This window comes from Coniosporium apollinis, assembly GCF_000281105.1.
Source record: "Coniosporium apollinis CBS 100218 chromosome Unknown supercont1.25, whole genome shotgun sequence".
Taxonomy (NCBI): domain Eukaryota; kingdom Fungi; phylum Ascomycota; class Dothideomycetes; genus Coniosporium; species Coniosporium apollinis.
The window spans coordinates 415,832-432,479 of NW_006913287.1; the positions used below are offsets into that span (position 1 = coordinate 415,832).

The 16,648-nt window shown below is 55.8% G+C and overlaps 8 protein-coding genes across 8 annotated transcripts; 5 read left to right on the forward strand and 3 right to left on the reverse strand.

Annotated features, from left to right (window-relative positions):
* Positions 1-988: 988 nt before the first annotated feature.
* On the reverse strand, positions 989-1,936 carry W97_05424 (uncharacterized protein; the record flags this gene model as incomplete). Its single annotated transcript, XM_007783307.1, has 2 exons — positions 989-1,517; positions 1,608-1,936. 2 exons carry the CDS (start codon positions 1,934-1,936, stop codon positions 989-991), a joined length of 858 nt encoding a protein of 285 aa, XP_007781497.1.
* A 335-nt stretch (positions 1,937-2,271) lies between these two features.
* Positions 2,272-3,603, forward strand: W97_05425 (AUR protein kinase; the record flags this gene model as incomplete). The annotated part of the gene is made up of 3 exons (XM_007783308.1): positions 2,272-2,376; positions 2,426-3,221; positions 3,299-3,603. 3 exons carry the CDS (start codon positions 2,272-2,274, stop codon positions 3,601-3,603), a joined length of 1,206 nt encoding a protein of 401 aa, XP_007781498.1.
* A 233-nt stretch (positions 3,604-3,836) lies between these two features.
* On the reverse strand, positions 3,837-4,596 carry W97_05426 (mitochondrial inner membrane protease atp23; the record flags this gene model as incomplete). Its single annotated transcript, XM_007783309.1, has 2 exons — positions 3,837-4,064; positions 4,117-4,596. 2 exons carry the CDS (start codon positions 4,594-4,596, stop codon positions 3,837-3,839), a joined length of 708 nt encoding a protein of 235 aa, XP_007781499.1.
* A 414-nt stretch (positions 4,597-5,010) lies between these two features.
* On the forward strand, positions 5,011-6,490 carry W97_05427 (glutamate 5-kinase; the record flags this gene model as incomplete). Its single annotated transcript, XM_007783310.1, has 2 exons — positions 5,011-5,044; positions 5,109-6,490. 2 exons carry the CDS (start codon positions 5,011-5,013, stop codon positions 6,488-6,490), a joined length of 1,416 nt encoding a protein of 471 aa, XP_007781500.1.
* Positions 6,491-7,358: 868 nt separating this feature from the next.
* W97_05428 (uncharacterized protein) lies at positions 7,359-9,734 on the forward strand (the record flags this gene model as incomplete). Its single annotated transcript, XM_007783311.1, has 3 exons — positions 7,359-7,378; positions 7,437-7,502; positions 7,559-9,734. 3 exons carry the CDS (start codon positions 7,359-7,361, stop codon positions 9,732-9,734), a joined length of 2,262 nt encoding a protein of 753 aa, XP_007781501.1.
* Positions 9,735-12,456: 2,722 nt separating this feature from the next.
* Positions 12,457-13,416, forward strand: W97_05429 (uncharacterized protein; the record flags this gene model as incomplete). The annotated part of the gene is made up of 1 exon (XM_007783312.1): positions 12,457-13,416. One exon carries the CDS (start codon positions 12,457-12,459, stop codon positions 13,414-13,416), a length of 960 nt encoding a protein of 319 aa, XP_007781502.1.
* A 606-nt stretch (positions 13,417-14,022) lies between these two features.
* On the forward strand, positions 14,023-15,827 carry W97_05430 (uncharacterized protein; the record flags this gene model as incomplete). The annotated part of the gene is made up of 3 exons (XM_007783313.1): positions 14,023-15,031; positions 15,101-15,538; positions 15,595-15,827. 3 exons carry the CDS (start codon positions 14,023-14,025, stop codon positions 15,825-15,827), a joined length of 1,680 nt encoding a protein of 559 aa, XP_007781503.1.
* Positions 15,828-16,318: 491 nt separating this feature from the next.
* W97_05431 (uncharacterized protein) lies at positions 16,319-16,593 on the reverse strand (the record flags this gene model as incomplete). Its single annotated transcript, XM_007783314.1, has 2 exons — positions 16,319-16,376; positions 16,475-16,593. 2 exons carry the CDS (start codon positions 16,591-16,593, stop codon positions 16,319-16,321), a joined length of 177 nt encoding a protein of 58 aa, XP_007781504.1.
* Positions 16,594-16,648: the final 55 nt, after the last annotated feature.

Sequence of the window (16,648 nt, forward strand, 5' to 3'; positions counted from 1 at the left end):
CCTGACTCCTGTAATAAACGATCTCTTATTGGAGCTTTGTGTAGAAAAGCCAAGCACAGCTGGCAAACGACGATCAAAAAGTCATGCCGCTCGGTGCGAGGAAGGTTATAGCCATGATCATGATAGCTCGACCTGTTATCAATACCCTGACGCTCTCTGAGGGCGCCAACCGTGACTTCTGAACACACGTATAAGCTCCACGAAGCGGTTATGCGCTCGAAGCCCGTACTCTGGGACTCATCAATCGCGCTCTGGGGCACCTTTCGTCGCACAACTGCTCGAACATCTGCTAACGCGCCTCGTGTCTTCAGCCAGCGCGGCGACACATAACCGCCTCCGCCTTCGGCATTGTCGGTTTCGTCGCTGGAATGTACACGGTGCTGCACTGGAACCATAGCCCCGCGCCTCATAGCATTGGCGGCATAGTTTGTTGGATACTTGTTTTTGGAGTACTGGCAGCGGGTTTCGGCTTTGTCATCGACGCATCGTGGGGAAAGAGTGTGTAATAGTGGAAGCGGATAGAGTACTATGTTGCCGTCCTGATGGTTTTTTTTGGGAGTATTGCTGCCGCTGCCATTCACTCTATGGTGCTTCATCCTGCACATTCTTCTGGAACCTCTGGGATAGTGGGTGACCCTTCAGATGTTGATGCTATCCTGCCTATACTCTCGGCTCTAGCAACAGACGTCAGCAGCTGACGCTCGGCGCAAGGTCCAAGCTGTGGCATCGGTCACTAAGCCTCCAAGGTCTTCCATTTGCTAGAGCACCGCGTGAACACTAGCATGTCCTCATGCGTTCCATGCAAGCGTATGGACTACACATCGGCGACCATATGGTGATGCTTGGGCTATCTGCGGCGTGTTAGAAGCTTCAACCTTGATCCAGATGTCAACTCGTACCTTGGCGGAGGCTGGAAATGGACTCGTGTCCCATCCTTGGATCACTCGGTCGTATTGACACTGATCGTATCTTGAGACAAACTGCGCGCTCATGGCGCCTTATGCAACTCCAGCCTCTCCAACCTCTGCTCTACAACCGGCAACATTCCTGCCAGCCGATTCGCATCCCTCATCAGCGCCGGGATATCCGCCTCTTTCTCGCCCCGCAACTTCATCTTCCGCTTGACCTCGTCATACTTCTCCTCTCGCGCGGTGTACTCCCTGATGACCTCGCCCGTCTTGAACTCCACAAACACTCTCGTATCTCTAATCCGAAAGATCACATCGTCAAGACGCAGGAAGAAGCGCGAGAGGAGCAGCAAGCGCGCAGGCATGACGCGGATCTTGCACGATAGCATCGCGATGCCATTGTCTGCGAGCTCATCTTCATAGAGCATCACCTCATCGAAGAACAAGATCGGGTCCGGTCGCTTGAGGAGCTCAAGGGGGATAGGCGTAGTTGTTGGTTCGAATTGAAGTAGATTCGAGGCAAGGGACTCGGTGCTGCCCGCGTGGTCTGTGGAGTAAGACCAGTCGAAGGGCTTAATAACTTCTTTTATGTCTGAGGAGTGGTGCTGTCTGTGTTTGGCTTGTTAGATGAGGATGATATTGTGGGCTACTATGAACCGGTAGTAGATATATAGCTTGGCTGAATAGGGGAATGCTCACCTATTCTGCTGCCACTCCTTCGAATATGACACTTTCAGCATGCTGTCCCCGGTCTTGTCTACGCGATCTAGAGCGTCGAAGGCATTGAACTCGATACTCCATCCGCTGGCTGGGTGTTCGATTCGCGCCAGGTTATCGCCAAATATCATTTCGGGGGGCGCAATCCCAAGCTTTTCAGTCATCTCTTCTATGGGCCCCGCCTTCAAGATAGGTAGCTTGCGCGTGGTGACCTTGAAACCGGCTTGAGTTATGGTGTTGTCATTGGAGGGAGCATCTGAAGGAAGTGGTGGGTTGGTCGGGTTCGGTAGGGGTACTGCTGGACTGGCCATATTTGAAAAGAGCTGTGCCGGACGTCCAGAGGATGGGATACCTAGGTATAAAATCGCAAGTGCTCTTGAACTTCTGTTAACGAGCCCAGTCAACGTGCTGCAGCTCGGCGAGAATGACGGTTGATCGACTTCCAGACCACCGTCGTATCGATAATTGCTGAGCCGACAGGTCACGTGCCGGTCAACATCAATCCAGAGCCCAGACGAGCCTGATCGCTGAATCCCACCTCTATCTCTACGCAACATCAAAATCAATTGTTCGAGTTGAAAGGCGAAGGCGGTTCAGCTTCGTTACTAGCCCTGTCGTTACATCTCCAATACCTCCTCTACCCACGATGGCCGGCACCGAAACTCTGGAAGCCTGCTTTGAGCGCATTACCGTCAATGACGAAAATGAAGAGCAATATAGCTCGCAGACGACAGCTTACCACAAATCAAAAGTACTCTTCCCGCGATCCTCTTCCACGATCGGTTCTAACATACCGCTAGGGCTCCCTCTCTACGGGCATGACCCTTACCAGCCTCTCCGCTTCCACCACGACCTCCACCGCGCGCCTCAAGCTTCCCCTCCAGAAGCTCCCCAACACGAACACTATTAAGACGGCCAATGCAACCGTCACGAAAGTCACACTACCCTCGCAAGCCGCCCAACACCTCCGCACCGAACCCCGCAGCTCCGACGACGCGCTCGCCCTCCAACAAGCCACACACCGCTCCGATCCGCCTCTCTATACCCAACCTACTCTCCCCAAGCAGTTCAGTCTGGGCATGTTCGAGATCGGCAAGCCCCTAGGCAAAGGAAAATTCGGGCGCGTATACCTCGCACGCGAGCGCAGCACCGGTTTTGTGTGTGCCCTCAAAGTCCTGCACAAGTCCGAGCTCGCGGCCGGCAAGGTCGAGAAGCAAGTCCGGCGAGAAATCGAGATCCAGTCCAACCTCGCGCACCCGAACATCTTGCGCCTCTTCGCGCACTTCCACGACGCGAAGCGCATATTCCTGGTGCTAGAGTTCGCGGGGAAGGGTGAGCTGTACAAGCACCTGCGGAAGGCGGGACGGTTTGACGAAGGGAGGGCGGCGGGGTATATCGCGCAGATGGCGAAGGCGTTGAGGTATTTGCACGGGAAGCATGTCATGCATCGGGACATCAAGCCTGAGAATATTTTGGTGGGGTTGATGGGGGAGATCAAGATTAGCGACTTTGGGTGGAGCGTGCATGCGCCGAATAAGAGAAGGAATACGATGTGTGGGACGTTGGATTATTTGCCGCCGGAGATGATCAAGCCTGGTAGGTCTTCCTTCTCCGCTGAGGCTGCTAGCATCGAATTATGAGGCGAAGTCAAGACGCTGAATGTGGGTCAACAGGTTCAAGCGAGAATTTCTACAACGAGAAAGTCGATCTCTGGTCGCTGGGCGTGCTAACATACGAGTTCCTGGTTGGAGAAGCGCCATTCGAAGATACTCCAGTCATGACGCAGCGGAAGATTGCAAGGGGTGAGTTCAGTGTCCCGGGATTCGTGAGCCCCGAGGCCAAAGACTTGATCAAACGATTGCTTGTGCTCGATCCCGAGAAGCGAATTTCGCTCGATGACGTGCAGAAGCATCCTTGGATCGTCAAGCACTGCATCAAGGGCGAGCGAGCGACGATGAGAGAGTCTGGTGGAAAGTGAAAGGGAGCGGAAAGGAGAGTGAGAGATGAGGATGTTGAGAGGCGTATGGATGATGAAATCACGGATCTTGAAAGGCGTTCGCGGTGTACTCGAGGAGTTTTTGGATGCATGAGCAGGAGTTGGAGTAGTCTACATAAACGAGCTGGAGCTCTTCCCAGACGCCATCGCTGTGCTATGGTAGTAATGCAAAGTACACAAAGTTCCTTCCGTCTCTTGCCGCGTCTTCAGATACGTTACCTGTATATCTCATCGAACGGTCTGGTATCGTTAAAGCAGCTGTCCCACACCTCGTTCACTATCCTCGCAGCATGCACGTCATCTTTGCAGCCAGGTCTGTTCATGACGGATAATGTAGCTCTTCTCCTCACGCACTCCTGCAGTTGCTGTGTAAGCTTCCACTGCCCCCTTGTCCAGAACTCCCGGCCAAAGCGGCATTCGCCTGATAATGTCGATGCTCGGATCTATGACAGCTTGTCAGCAAAACGCCCAAGATCTTGAGTTTGCAGCTCTTACCTCTGTACACGCCGCATGTCTTAAATTTCCCCTCTCGACCTTAAACCGCAAATGATCCCACGCATGCACCATCTCATGCGCCATCGTATCCTCAACATGCCCCCGATTCCTCAGCTGGTTCGCACACAGCAAGATCCCATACTCGCTATCGAACCCGCCACTCTGCCGCGTCGTACACCGCTTACACCGCACGTTCTCCGAGTTGATGTCCTGCCCCAGCTCGTTGATCTGCTCGCGCAGGAAGCGCACCACGGGGCTGTACTGCAGAAGGTAGTCCCGATGCTTGGCGCAGCGCGCGCAGTCGGCGGCTTCTTTGATGGTGTCGCGCGCGTTGAGGTAGCGGTCTCTGTCGGCGGGGGTTGCTTGACCGGATAGGATGGAGAACCAGGTTGACCATGTGTAAAAGGACTTGTCGGGCTGTGGTGCCGCGGAATCTGAGGGGTTGGAGGTGGTGGTTTCGGGAAGCGTCGTGTCGGCCATAATTGCGGCGAGCTGGGATTGGGGATACGTAGATAGGAGCGAAGTTGTGGCGGTCGGGGGGTGGTGTGCTGATGTTAGCGACTGCACCGAGAGCCTGATGCGGTATGCAAAGCTGTTCGAACGTTTTGGTATGGGTGTATGGTGAAGGTGGTATTGAGATGCCCAGATGCTCATGACCCCTGCGCATCACCCAACTCAAAGGCGGTGAGTCAAAATTTATCAATCCACGCCCTACGCCCCTACGCCCTACGGCCTACGGCCTAGGTGTGACATGTAACTGAGGATAGTATTGAGCTGTACTTAAGCAGGTCATTGGCCTTCAGCTGGCATACTGTAAGAATCTCCTTCACATTCAGCTCTTGCCGCAAGTCTTTCTAGCGTTCGTACAACTAATCTACCATGAGGAAACCCACCATGAAGAAGCATCTTACAATAGTCATAAAGCTCGGTATAGCGCAACCTGTATAGAGCTATTACTGCCTTCCCCTGCAACCTATGCTCATTGCTCCCAGGCTCTTCCTCAATCGTCGACGAAAAGACCCATGAACCACTTCTCTCCATTCTGACCCTCATCGTCGAGACCGCCGTAAAGCTTCACCGAGATGGCCACCGCGTCGTCATCGTCTCCTCCGGCGCCATTGCCGTCGGTCTGCGCCGTATGGACCTTGCAAAGCGCCCGAAGCTCCTGCCCAAAGTCCAAGCGCTAGCAGCAATAGGCCAGTGCCGGCTCATCTCGCTCTGGGATCAGCTATTTGCCCACTTGCGGCAGCCCGTCGCCCAGATCCTGCTCACGCGTACCGACATCGCAGACCGGACGCAATACATCAACGCGCAGAACACATTCAATGAGCTGCTGAGCATGGGCGTGATTCCTATCGTTAACGAAAATGACACCCTCGCTGTCAGCGAAATCAAGTTCGGCGACAACGACACCCTCTCCGCCATCACCGCCGGCATGGTGCAAGCAGACTACCTCTTCTTAATGACGGATGTGGACTGCCTGTACGACAAGAATCCGCGGACTAATCCCGATGCTAAGGCTATCGAGGTCGTTGAGGACATCGCCGAGCTCGCCGCCGACGTATCCTCCGCCGGCTCCGCGCTGGGCACGGGGGGCATGTCAACGAAGATCGTGGCGGCACGGCTCGCAACCTCCGCGGGAGTGACGACCGTGATCACCAAGTCCAGCAAACCGGGCAATATCGCGAGCATCGTCCGCTACGCCGAAGCACAGAAAGCCGCCGCCGCCATGAGTTTGTCCTCCAGCCTCGCCAGTCTCCATGACAATGATCTAACCACCACCTCCGCCGCCCTCCCATCTCACACTCCCCCACCGCCAGCCATCCCCGTCACCGAGCCATCGCACCTATCCCAGCTCACATCATCACCTTCCTCTGTACAAACCATCCCCGCAGCCCCTCTCCACACCCGCTTCCTCCCGGACCCTAGGCCCATCCGCGACCGCTACTTCTGGCTCCTCCACGGTCTCGCACCGCACGGTACACTCTATATCGACGCAGGCGCGCACCGCGCGCTGTGCGCCAAGGCCGGCCTGCTCCCCGTTGGAGTGGTCGACCTGGAAGGCGGGTTCGCGCAGCAGGAAGCCGTGAGGTTAGTTGTTGTGAAGCGGACCAGCAACGGCACAGTTATGAGCACGGGCGCGGCAGCTGCCTGGGAGAAGACCGAAGCAGGCGAGGTCGGCCGCGCGATTGTGAACTATAGCTCCGCGGAAATCAGGCGGATACGGGGGTTGCGGAGCACGGAGATAGCGGGCGTGCTCGGGTACGCGGATTCGGAGTATGTGGCGCTGAGGGAGAACGTGGCGGTTTTGCCGGTGGAGAGGAGTAGTAGGCCGACGACGCCGGGGCTGGGGGAGAAGAGGGGAGGAGGATGAGTTTGGAGGGAGCTGTGTAGGCGAGGGGCGCTTGGAAGATGCGGGCGATAGGCACATAAGGATTGTAGGAAAAGAGAGCTTTGGGCCTCCGCAGATGGAAGTGGTTATGGAAGCATCATCGACTGGTGGGAGATTTATGGAATGGCAGAAGGCACTTCAAGTCATCTCATTCCACACTGCAGGTGATTAAGTAAACCTCAAGAGTCCCCAACGAATGGAAGAATCAACAGATCGAAAGCAGGTCGTCCAACTTTCCTGACGTTGAGATGAACAGGTAGGCTTCACGAAATCCCTTACTGCACATTACAGCTAGAACACTCGGATACGGTTGGTATATCGAAGATTTTTGAGAAGTCGATGAATTAGTGCGCGAACCTACACATAACTGCAGATTCAGCTGGATCACAACTTGGAAGCTAGGCTAGATGAGCTATATCAAGACCACCGCGACTTTGTCTGTACCGTCTGTGCTGTCTGTAAGGTTATACACATGAAGTCGGGATAGAGCTGGAGTTGAAATAAACATGTGGTTGGCAGCCGGGCCGTGCAGCTCCTCCATGTCAACCGCCAACACCGGAGGGTTGAGCATCGAGGATGCCTCAGGCGGTCGATGCACGCAAGCATCATACTGCAGGACAGCCTCTTGTTGCAACGATGCTAAAACAGTTTGATGTTCTTACTCATGTTTTGTGCTAGTTGTACTCGAGTGAATTCACCACGCTACTTGCTCGAGTAGAAAGGGCTTTCTAGGCTGTGACGTAGGCTGCCATGAACGCATAGCTCCAGAAGACCACCACCCCTCACCCCCCACCCTGCGTGTCGCCTTTGTGTTCGCAGATGGTTGTTCTTTGCCTGAACCTCATTCGACATGGCTGTCGATGAGTTCTTGTACGTAGTAACCCGTTGCCAGTTTGGTGCTCGCAAACAATAGCTGACCACCACCCAGCTCGACCGAGACCGACTCGCTGACGCTGCCCACCAAGTCCTTCTACCCGGTCAGGATACCCATCGCGTAAGTTCTATATGACAATCCTGGGCCCCTAAGAGCGCGCTCACACCATAGGCTAGGCACTTCCAGCTTCGACACTACATCAGCTCGCCGGAGCCGGACCACCTCTATTATTCCAGCGGCGAGGATGTCTACTGTCTGAATACGGCCACGAGCAAGCGCACGCACATCGCTACCTTACCGTTCGAGGCGCGATGTACAGCCTCGGGATACGGCTGGGTATGCGTCGGAGGAGAGTCCCACGGACACTTTGCCGCTATTAAGCTTGATGGCGCAGCCTCCCTACAAGCGGACGTGGATTCCCTACTACCGCTGGAATTTGGCGGCCCGGTCAGGCGGCCGCTTCTGTCGCCCCGCGTCAAGCTTGAGAGGATCGGAGATGAAATTGTGAACTCGATATCAATCCACCGGCTGGAAGAGGAAGATGAGGGCGAGAACATTGTTGCAGTCCTTACGAACAACGACAAGACGGTTCGCATCTACTCCTTGACCCACGGTCTGGAGACCACTGTCCTGGATCTTTCGTTTTGCATCAACCATGCGACCATATCGCCCGACGGCCAGCTATTGATCGCGGTCGGAGATTACCACCAGGTTTACTTCTTCCAGAAAGTCGACCGACGACAAACGCGGAGCAGCGCCAAAGGGCAGGCTCCTGGTTCGCCATCGACAGCGCCAGAGTGGACAAACATCTCCGTGGTCCAGCTTTATGTTCCGTCCTCGAATACCCCCACTACCGGGTACTTCACCACGGCTTGGTCGCCTAGCGGGGCCTTGGTTGCCGTGGGGTCTGAATGCGGATACATCACAGTCTTCGATGCGGAGCTTCTTGTGTCGTGCGAATGGGGTGAAGATGCGATAGTGCAGATTGTTCGATCCTCAAGACCAGATACCCAGAATGGCCCGGGCGCCATCCGCACAATGCTCTTCTCTCCACAGCCTTGGGACCTCTTGATATGGAGCGAAGACCAAGGAAGGATATGCATTGCCGACATCCGGACCGGATTGCGGACCAAACAGGTTATCCAGCTTGATCCTAGAGAGGAAGGTCTGCGCCGGATCGAAGTATTAGACCTGCCCGACGACATGCCCGCTCACCAACTGGAGCAGCGTGTGCTGGACCAGGAAGCGAACTTCATCCGCCGGTATAGACGAGCCCTCGACAACGAAGGCATCTCCGCTGCCGTCAACCATGCGACGGAGTACCTCGAAACATCCATTGAACGACGTCGTCTGCGCGCCCAAGCTGGGGTTGTAGAGTCAGACAACGATCCGCACGGACTGACAGAACAGGAACGCTCAATCCTCGAAGCGTTGAGAGTAACACGCCAGCGTGAGGAAGCTCGCAGCAACGGTGTCATACCCCGGAGCATTAACTACACCTCTGCCAACAACCACGGGCCGCCTGAGACTCGGCGATCAGCACGTACATCCTTCACCGATCTGGCTGCACTCGCACGCGTACCTAGCCAAAGTACAACAGGTGCGGGACTTGCTCTGCCGTCTCTTGGCTCAATCCGCGAGTTCCTTCGCGACCGTCACCTCGATACCCCTCCGCCTGATGACCGCTCATACCAACCACGGCGTCAAGCTTCCGTAACACTGGGCGATGGAAGTGCCACCCAGGGGCCCTCGCGAACCATATCCACCGCCGCACACCTTGGAGATGCCCAGGCTCCAACAGACGCATGGCGCGCGATCTCGGACGCCATGACCCGCTCTCCCGCCACGATCTCCCCTACCCCAACCACAACAACCACCTCCTCGACGACCGCCGGGCCAACCCTTCCACCGTACCTGAATCCCCAAAGCGACGCGGCACGCACAAGTCCTCCCCGCACTTACAGCGACGCCCGCGTCCTCCGCCAACTCGTCCGCCAGCAAGAACTCCTCCGCGCCCACATCAACGCCACCGACCCCGGCGCCCGCCTTGACCCACCTGTTGCATCTTCCTCCTCAGCGCTCCCGTCGTCGCTGTCTAACCTCACGGTCACAGCGACTATGGACCCACGCACCGCGCTGGGAATGGGCGCCTCGCCCTACGGCAACGTTTGGGCACAGCGGAGGATGCGATTAGGACATCAGCATCTCGATCCAAGGGATGGGGTTAGGACGGCCGGGTTGGCGATGAACGAGGATGGGAGGACGTTGTGGGTCGGGACTGAGGAGGGGATCTTTGAGATTGGGATTAATGTGCGGGAGAGGATGAGATTTGGGGCTGTGGTGCCGAGATGATGGAGAAGGGGACTTTGGGCTGGGAGTGGTAGCTGAGTGTGGACCAAGAGGGTTGTCGTGAGGAAATATCCAAAATGAAAGGATAGGGAGGTGCGTTTGATATCAGAGTTGTGTTTTTTTGAAACCCCATCGTCATTTAGCGGGCGCATAAGCGAGGCAGATACGGTCTTTTGAGCCGTGAACTGTGTAGCGATGGAAACTTGCTTGGAACCTTCTTCGCTTCTTGTAGCCTACGTTCATCACAGCGGTTTGATCTTCTTCCCGGTATGTGTTTTCAGCAAAACGAACGTAGTTGAATGAATCGCTTTACTGATGACCATCATCACAGTGTTTCAGTAACGGTGGTGCACTCGTAGCTTCCCAGGTAACAAAAGCTCCTTCCGCACGGCCGTTCTTTCCTCAGCACAGGCTTTTCCTCGACTCAACCCTTCTCACAACAACAGTTTTCCTGGAACCCAGTCTCCTTCCACAACCTCAATTTCTCTTCACAACCCCGCTTCCGTTCTCGAGATATAGATTTCATCCACAAACTCCACCTCACCTATACGAGTGTCTACTTGCCCGTATTCTTGTTCATCCACCACGACCCGGGGCAGCAGCAAGGCCTCAAGCCAAATGCTCATAGCAGTGGACAACGCCGCATCAAATCAGCTATACCACTTGCCCTTCAGCTCGACACTGCCACCTTGGTGCGCATTGTTGTATCCTCTGAGCCGACCCCGCCCAAGCCTGGCATAGACGGAACGTTACACTCAACCCATCCTACCCTTTGGGCATACTGACGATTGGCTTTCCAACATTCCTCAACCTGCTGTCTCGTCCTCTTCATCACCTTCGTATCGCAGCTCGTACTCGTCACCAACCAACTCCATCAGGTTTCCGCGCGAGAGCATTGCATCATGGGCTGCCGCCAGCCTACTCTGCTGCCTCGTCGAACAATGGCCCCCTTGCTTCTACTCTTCTCGTTATTTGTCCTACTGGTAGTGGAGCCTTTTCCCATTGAGGTACTCACTGCTTGGCCAACGACATCCCCTCCTGGATCCTGGCCCTGTCGACCCGTGCCTTAACGATAGCTTACCGACCGTGTTCCAATGTGGGACCAATGCAGTGCGTACCAGCGTCGAACCACCCAAGGCTCTTCCTAGTACCGACGAGGATATGCAGGCGCAATGTCCGTCACGGTGGAGCATCCGGAGGATGAAAGTAAGTCGACAATCTCGTTTGAGTATCCCATTCCCATGTGCAATTTCACGAACGTGCCAACGCTCGTGGTATCAGGAAGAGCGGGTGAGCCTCTTTTAACCAGCTATCTCCCGGCATGGGTCGTTGCGTCCCCATGCACAAGAGCCGGTCGACTGGGCCTGCAGAACCAAGGCTGGCCAGCGTACTTGGGACGTCGTCTTCTGCGCCCGGATTCGTGGCCGGTCAACGCTCTTCGCGCAACACGTACAGGACGCCTCGGGCTCCAAACGCTTCCTCGCCGGCACTATCGTATTTTGCGCGAGCTCGACACTGGTACTGGCCTTGCCTCCTGGCATCACCTAGACGACACCGAGGGAGCCGGGAGACTCTCATCCAGAACCAAGCGCACTTCGCCAGGCTGGACTGCGAGTACTTGCTTCGCCAACGCAGGATCGTCAACGCTGACAGGGTCTTCGTGGTGGTAAACCACGAAGTCGAAGTCAGTTGAACTTCGCTCTTAGATATCGTGCTTCTATACCGGCTCGTTCGTCATCCAATGCGTGAACATGGGGCACAGCATCAGACTGTGATGCTAATATTCATCACCACAGGGTCCGTGGAAAGAGTGGGCGGAGAACGCTCGCGAGATCCAGTTGCTCACACTCGCCGTTGGATGCTTTATCCCCGCCAACAACAGCCTTTGGTTGGAGGTCCGGTACATAGCTCCCTCCTCGCACCTGCCCATTATGCGCAACTTCGCACAAAGCTTTACAGAAGGAGTAGTCCTTTTGTGATAACAAAAGCCTAGCGAAGTTGCTGGAGGCAGTTCTATCAATCCAACACAGCACTTACACACTTGCGCTTGGTCCCGCTTGTGAGAGCGAGGTCGAGAGGAAGGAGTGAAGCTGCCGGTCACCGGGCTTCAGCAGCAATTTGGCGTGGCTGGAGAGATGCCGCCAAGGACTGATCGACGCCGGTGGCCGGTGGCAAGGAGCCGGCAACTATCTCGTTGCTTTTGGCAAGATGGCCAACAATCTCAGCCTTCACTCGCTCTAGCTAGCATACCCAACAGAGGTAATCACACGTTTGTAACCAACATCACAACTTAGACACAGCGGTAGACCTCGGGCAGCGTCAATCCAGATGCAGGGGGCTTGGTTCGGTGCAAGGTGAGTTAGATAGCCAATATTTCAACCGCCGAAGAGCTTAAGAGTATTAATGATTAAAGAGGCCTCATGATTGTTTGAACTTCCTTCAGCTAGCGGAGTAATACAGTTCCCAACTGCGTGATCACGCGTTGCTGTCAAAATACAATAAGATGTCGAAGTCCACGATGCTCGGCGTGGTGTTGAGCACAGCCACGGCACTAGCCGCTCAGCCCTACGCTTACGGAAACCGCGCCGAGACCTCGCCGCCTCATCCGCGCTTCGAGCATCTTCTGATATTCACGTTCTTGACTTACGCGTTCTCTGCCAGCCTAGCCCATTAGTAAGAGCAGCAGCCCTCACTAACATACCAGAGCCCATGTCCTTCGCCCAGCATGGCCACCCCATCCTCATCGTCGACTTCCACACCCAACTCTTCTGAACAAACCTACACAACCATGTCCGTCGGCGATGTCGAGGCCATCGGCGCCCACTGCCAAGCCGCCTTCTGCCACCAGCTCGACTTCCTGCCCTTCAGGTGCGAGAGCTGCCGGGGAACTTTCTGCCTCGATCACCGCACAGAAAGCGCGCATGCATGCGCCAACGCCGGGGCCTGGGCGCGAGCCCGGAGACAACAAGAACTAGGCGGCACCACAAGCGCGCAGCGGGCCGGGCAGAAGAGTATGCTGAACCAGGAGCGCGAGTGTGCGGATTCGGGGTGCAAGACCATGATCTACACAGCCCGGACGCCGGGCGTGCTCTGCGCGACCTGCAACCGGAGCTATTGTCTCAAACACCGCATGCGCGAGGACCACGACTGCAAGAACCTCAAGCCGGTGGGCGCGAGAACGACAAGCGTTCAGACGCAACAGAACAGGGAGGGCGCGCTGGCCAAGCTCAAGGCGTGGGGTGTGGCGAGGAAGGCGGCGGCATCCTCGAATATCGCGAGCATAAAACCGAAACCGGCGCCGACGAGCGCGGCGGCTAGGACGACGGCGTTGAGCGCGCTGAAGAAGAACGCGAAGGGGGACGAGAAGGTGCCGGCCGAGAAGCGGGTGTATTTGCACGCCGAGGCGAGCGCGGACACCGCGGCTGCGAAGTTTCCGAGGGGAGAGTTCTTTTACAGCAAGGAGTGGAGCGTCGGCAGGGTGCTGGACGATGCGGCGAGGAGACTGCAGGTCGAGAACCTGAACAACAGAAGTGAAGGGGAGGAGAACAAGCTGAGAGTCTTCCACGTGGAGGGCGGCCGGCTGCTAGACTTCTCGGAGAAACTGGGGACGGCTGTGCAGAGTGGGAACACGATCGTGCTGCTTAGGGGCGTTGGGCCTTCTGCGCCGGATTTGATCAAGGTTTAAGGGAAACGGATATTAGGGGTTCGCCTTGCGATGGGTTCGGGGTATCAGGTTCAGCACAGCGATGGAGTTCGATACCACGGTCCTGATATTAGCGTGGTTTCTCATGGTTGAGGCGTTGTTACAACGCATTATGATTACAGTAAATATTTTGCTTCTGTGCCATCCGCCTAATGTAGATTTCACACAGCAAAAGTTACCGGACGCCAAAATCATCAAGCCGCGCATCCACCATCACATCTACCACGACGATTACCGTGAGCTTTTAGCCTTCAATCCCTCTTACAGCAGATTCACAACGTTTCTAGCGCCTCTCTTCATGTTTGTTTCCCAACTGACTACTTTTTTATTTTCAATGGAAGAAAGTCTGGTAATTGTTGTCATCCAGGTAGTGCCTTCCCAGTCCGCCAGATCACGTGCCAATCAGTCCTAGCGCCCCTTCCAATCGCGACGCGCTCGAGTCTGTTTACATCCCACTTCTCCCACCACCACTTGAGTACCCTCGAGAATTACCACCGCAAAAGCAATTTACGCTCACTTTCAACATTAGCGCAATCGCGCAACCCACGCGCCAGACCAACCGCAAAACAATAATAACAAACCCACAAAATGTCCGCCCTCAGATCCCGCCCCGCCCAAGCCCTCTCCCAGCTCCTCTCCGACTCCGAAGACGAGTTCGCGCTCCAAGACGCAGACACGATGCTCACGCCCGACAGCGCGATCGAAAACCGCGGACCAGGCGCCCAGAGACGCACGCGAGGACGACCGCCAGCGAGCGCAGAGACGAAAGCCGTGGGCAAGCCGCCGGGTAGCGTGCTGGGCGCGAAGAAGGAGGGCGCTGGGGCGAGGGTTGCGAAGAGGGCGGTTGCGGGTGCGGCGAAAGGGAGGAAAGCAATAGCGGTGAGGGGGAGGGAGAAGGAGAATTTGCCGATTGAGGAGGAGGACGCGGATGAGCTTGACGAGATCTCGTCGCCGGCGGATATGAAGCGCACAGTAGCGGTCAGGGAGGAGGAAGAGGTGGCGCCTGCTAAGCCGGCCAAGAGGGGGAGGAAGGCGAAGGCTGCGGTGGAGGAGGTGTTAGCAGAAGCTCCTGCGGAGCCGGCCAGGGGCAGAGGAGGTCGGAAGGCTGCGACTGCTACGCAATTGGAACTGGTGGAGGCAGCACCCGCGGCGAAGGCGGCGCCGAGAGCCACGGCTGCTGGGAGGAAAGCAAGAACTGCGAAGAACGTCCCCGTAGTGGAGCCTGCCAAGGTCATCCCTGAGACGCAGCCAGAGCCAATGAAAATCGAGCCGGCAGTATTAGCCATGGAAGATGAGGTCGACGAGGTCGATGAGGTTGCAGCACCTACACCACGGCCAGCAGCAAGGACAGCGAACCGAGAACTTTCGGCTTCGAAGCCGCGACCAGCACCTGTAGCGCATAGAAGAGCCGGAAGTGCATCGGACACAGAAAGGGATAGAGGAGGCAGTGATCCGGCGCTGCGGAGGAAGCTGGGCGATATGACAAAGAAGTTTGAGAACCTCGACATGAAGTACAGGAACCTGAGGGAGGCGGGTACCAAGGACGCAGAGAGCAATTTCGAGAAGCTGAAACGGACGAGCGACGAACGGTGCAAAGGTTAGTATCTGTTGTCTGGTACACCAGAGGTATATGCAATGTACTCGGGTACTAATGACTACATCACAGCGCAAGAAGAGCTCATCGCCTCTCTAAAGCGCGAACTAGCCACTCAGCGCTCGCTCGCCTCTGAAACCAGGTCTCTCAGCGCCCAAGTACAGACGCTGAGCTCAGAAAACGCGCGACTAGAGTCTGAGAACAAGGACCTAATCAAGTCGCTGCAAGCAGCTCAAAACGAGTGCAAAACACTCTCCACCAAACTCGCCGCGCAGCGGACAGCATCCACGAACGTGCAAAGCGTCGACGCGCCTAAGGTGCCCGGCAGCGCTATTAAGAATAACACGGCTCGCACAGTCATGGTCGGCAGTGCCGAAGCAGCCAAGGAAGCACAGATCAGGAAGTTGAAGGAAGAGCTATACGGCGATCTGACGGGCTTGATCATCCAGGGCGTCAAGAGAAAGGAGGGAGAGGATGTGTATAACTGTATCCAGACTGGACGCAACGGCAGTAGGTTGCGACTACTCACGTGATTGAAGAAGCTAGAAGCTGACTTGACCTTTCAGCACTCCACTTCCACCTCTCGGTCGCCACGGAAGAAGCCAAGGCCTCCTCGACGACTTACGAGGATGCGGAGTTCGCGTACTCGCCGCTGCTGGATGAGAACAGAGATAGAGAGCTCCTGGAAATCTTGCCCGACTACCTGACTGAGGAGATCTGCTTCCCGAGGAGCAGTGCCGCGAAGTTCTATGCCAAGGTGGCCGAGAGCTTGACCAAGAAGGTCGTTGTAGAGGAGTGAAGTACAGTGGTGCATTCTGTTGTCCACACAGCAAGCGGGGGGAAGCGCTGCTGAATCGTCTACGGTGTTGGTTAGGATTGGTCTCTGGATGGGTTTACTATGGATTGGCTCTTTATCATACCCTGTTTAGCTACGAACTTTGAAGATCCCTTTCCCTTCGGTTGTCTTGCGCAAATGCGGTCGGTCTATGCGGCGTGTTGGTCGAAAGAATAGTAGTTCCTGAAATACGCAAACATTCATTTCAAACGTGCATTGAATCTGTATAGCAAAATGTGGTCCCGGATGCGGAAACAAGGCCTTGAAGAGGGCAGGGGATTTGAAGTCGTTCGTAACGGGCTCTAGCGGTACATTGATGCTGTATGTACAGGTCTACAGCTCTTCGAATGTGGCACCGCCGCCACAAAACGTCGAGTTTTCATCTCCATCCCCCAAGCCCAGCCCAGCCCACCCCACCAACAACCATCAGCGCCAGCAGTGATGCGCACTGGAATCTACACTGCGTGGCCCGACGTCTTCTTGTCCTCCTTCTCCGCGTTCTTCATGAATTCTCTGCGATACCGCTGTTAGCCCCAGCTCTTGCCGGCAGCCTCCAATGGCCTATCTCGCGAACACTGTCGGGGACGCGGCATGGGACCAGTGTGACGTACTGTATGAACTTCTCCTCGTCCTTGCTCGATGCCTGAATCTGCGGGCCCTTCGCTGTCGAGCTCTTCTTTCCTCCCATTGCGGCCCAGCTGCCGACGAAGACCGTGCCGAGCGTTGCCATTGCGAGCTAGAGTATACACTGTCAACATTCCGGTCTGCTGAATTCTTTGCCGTTT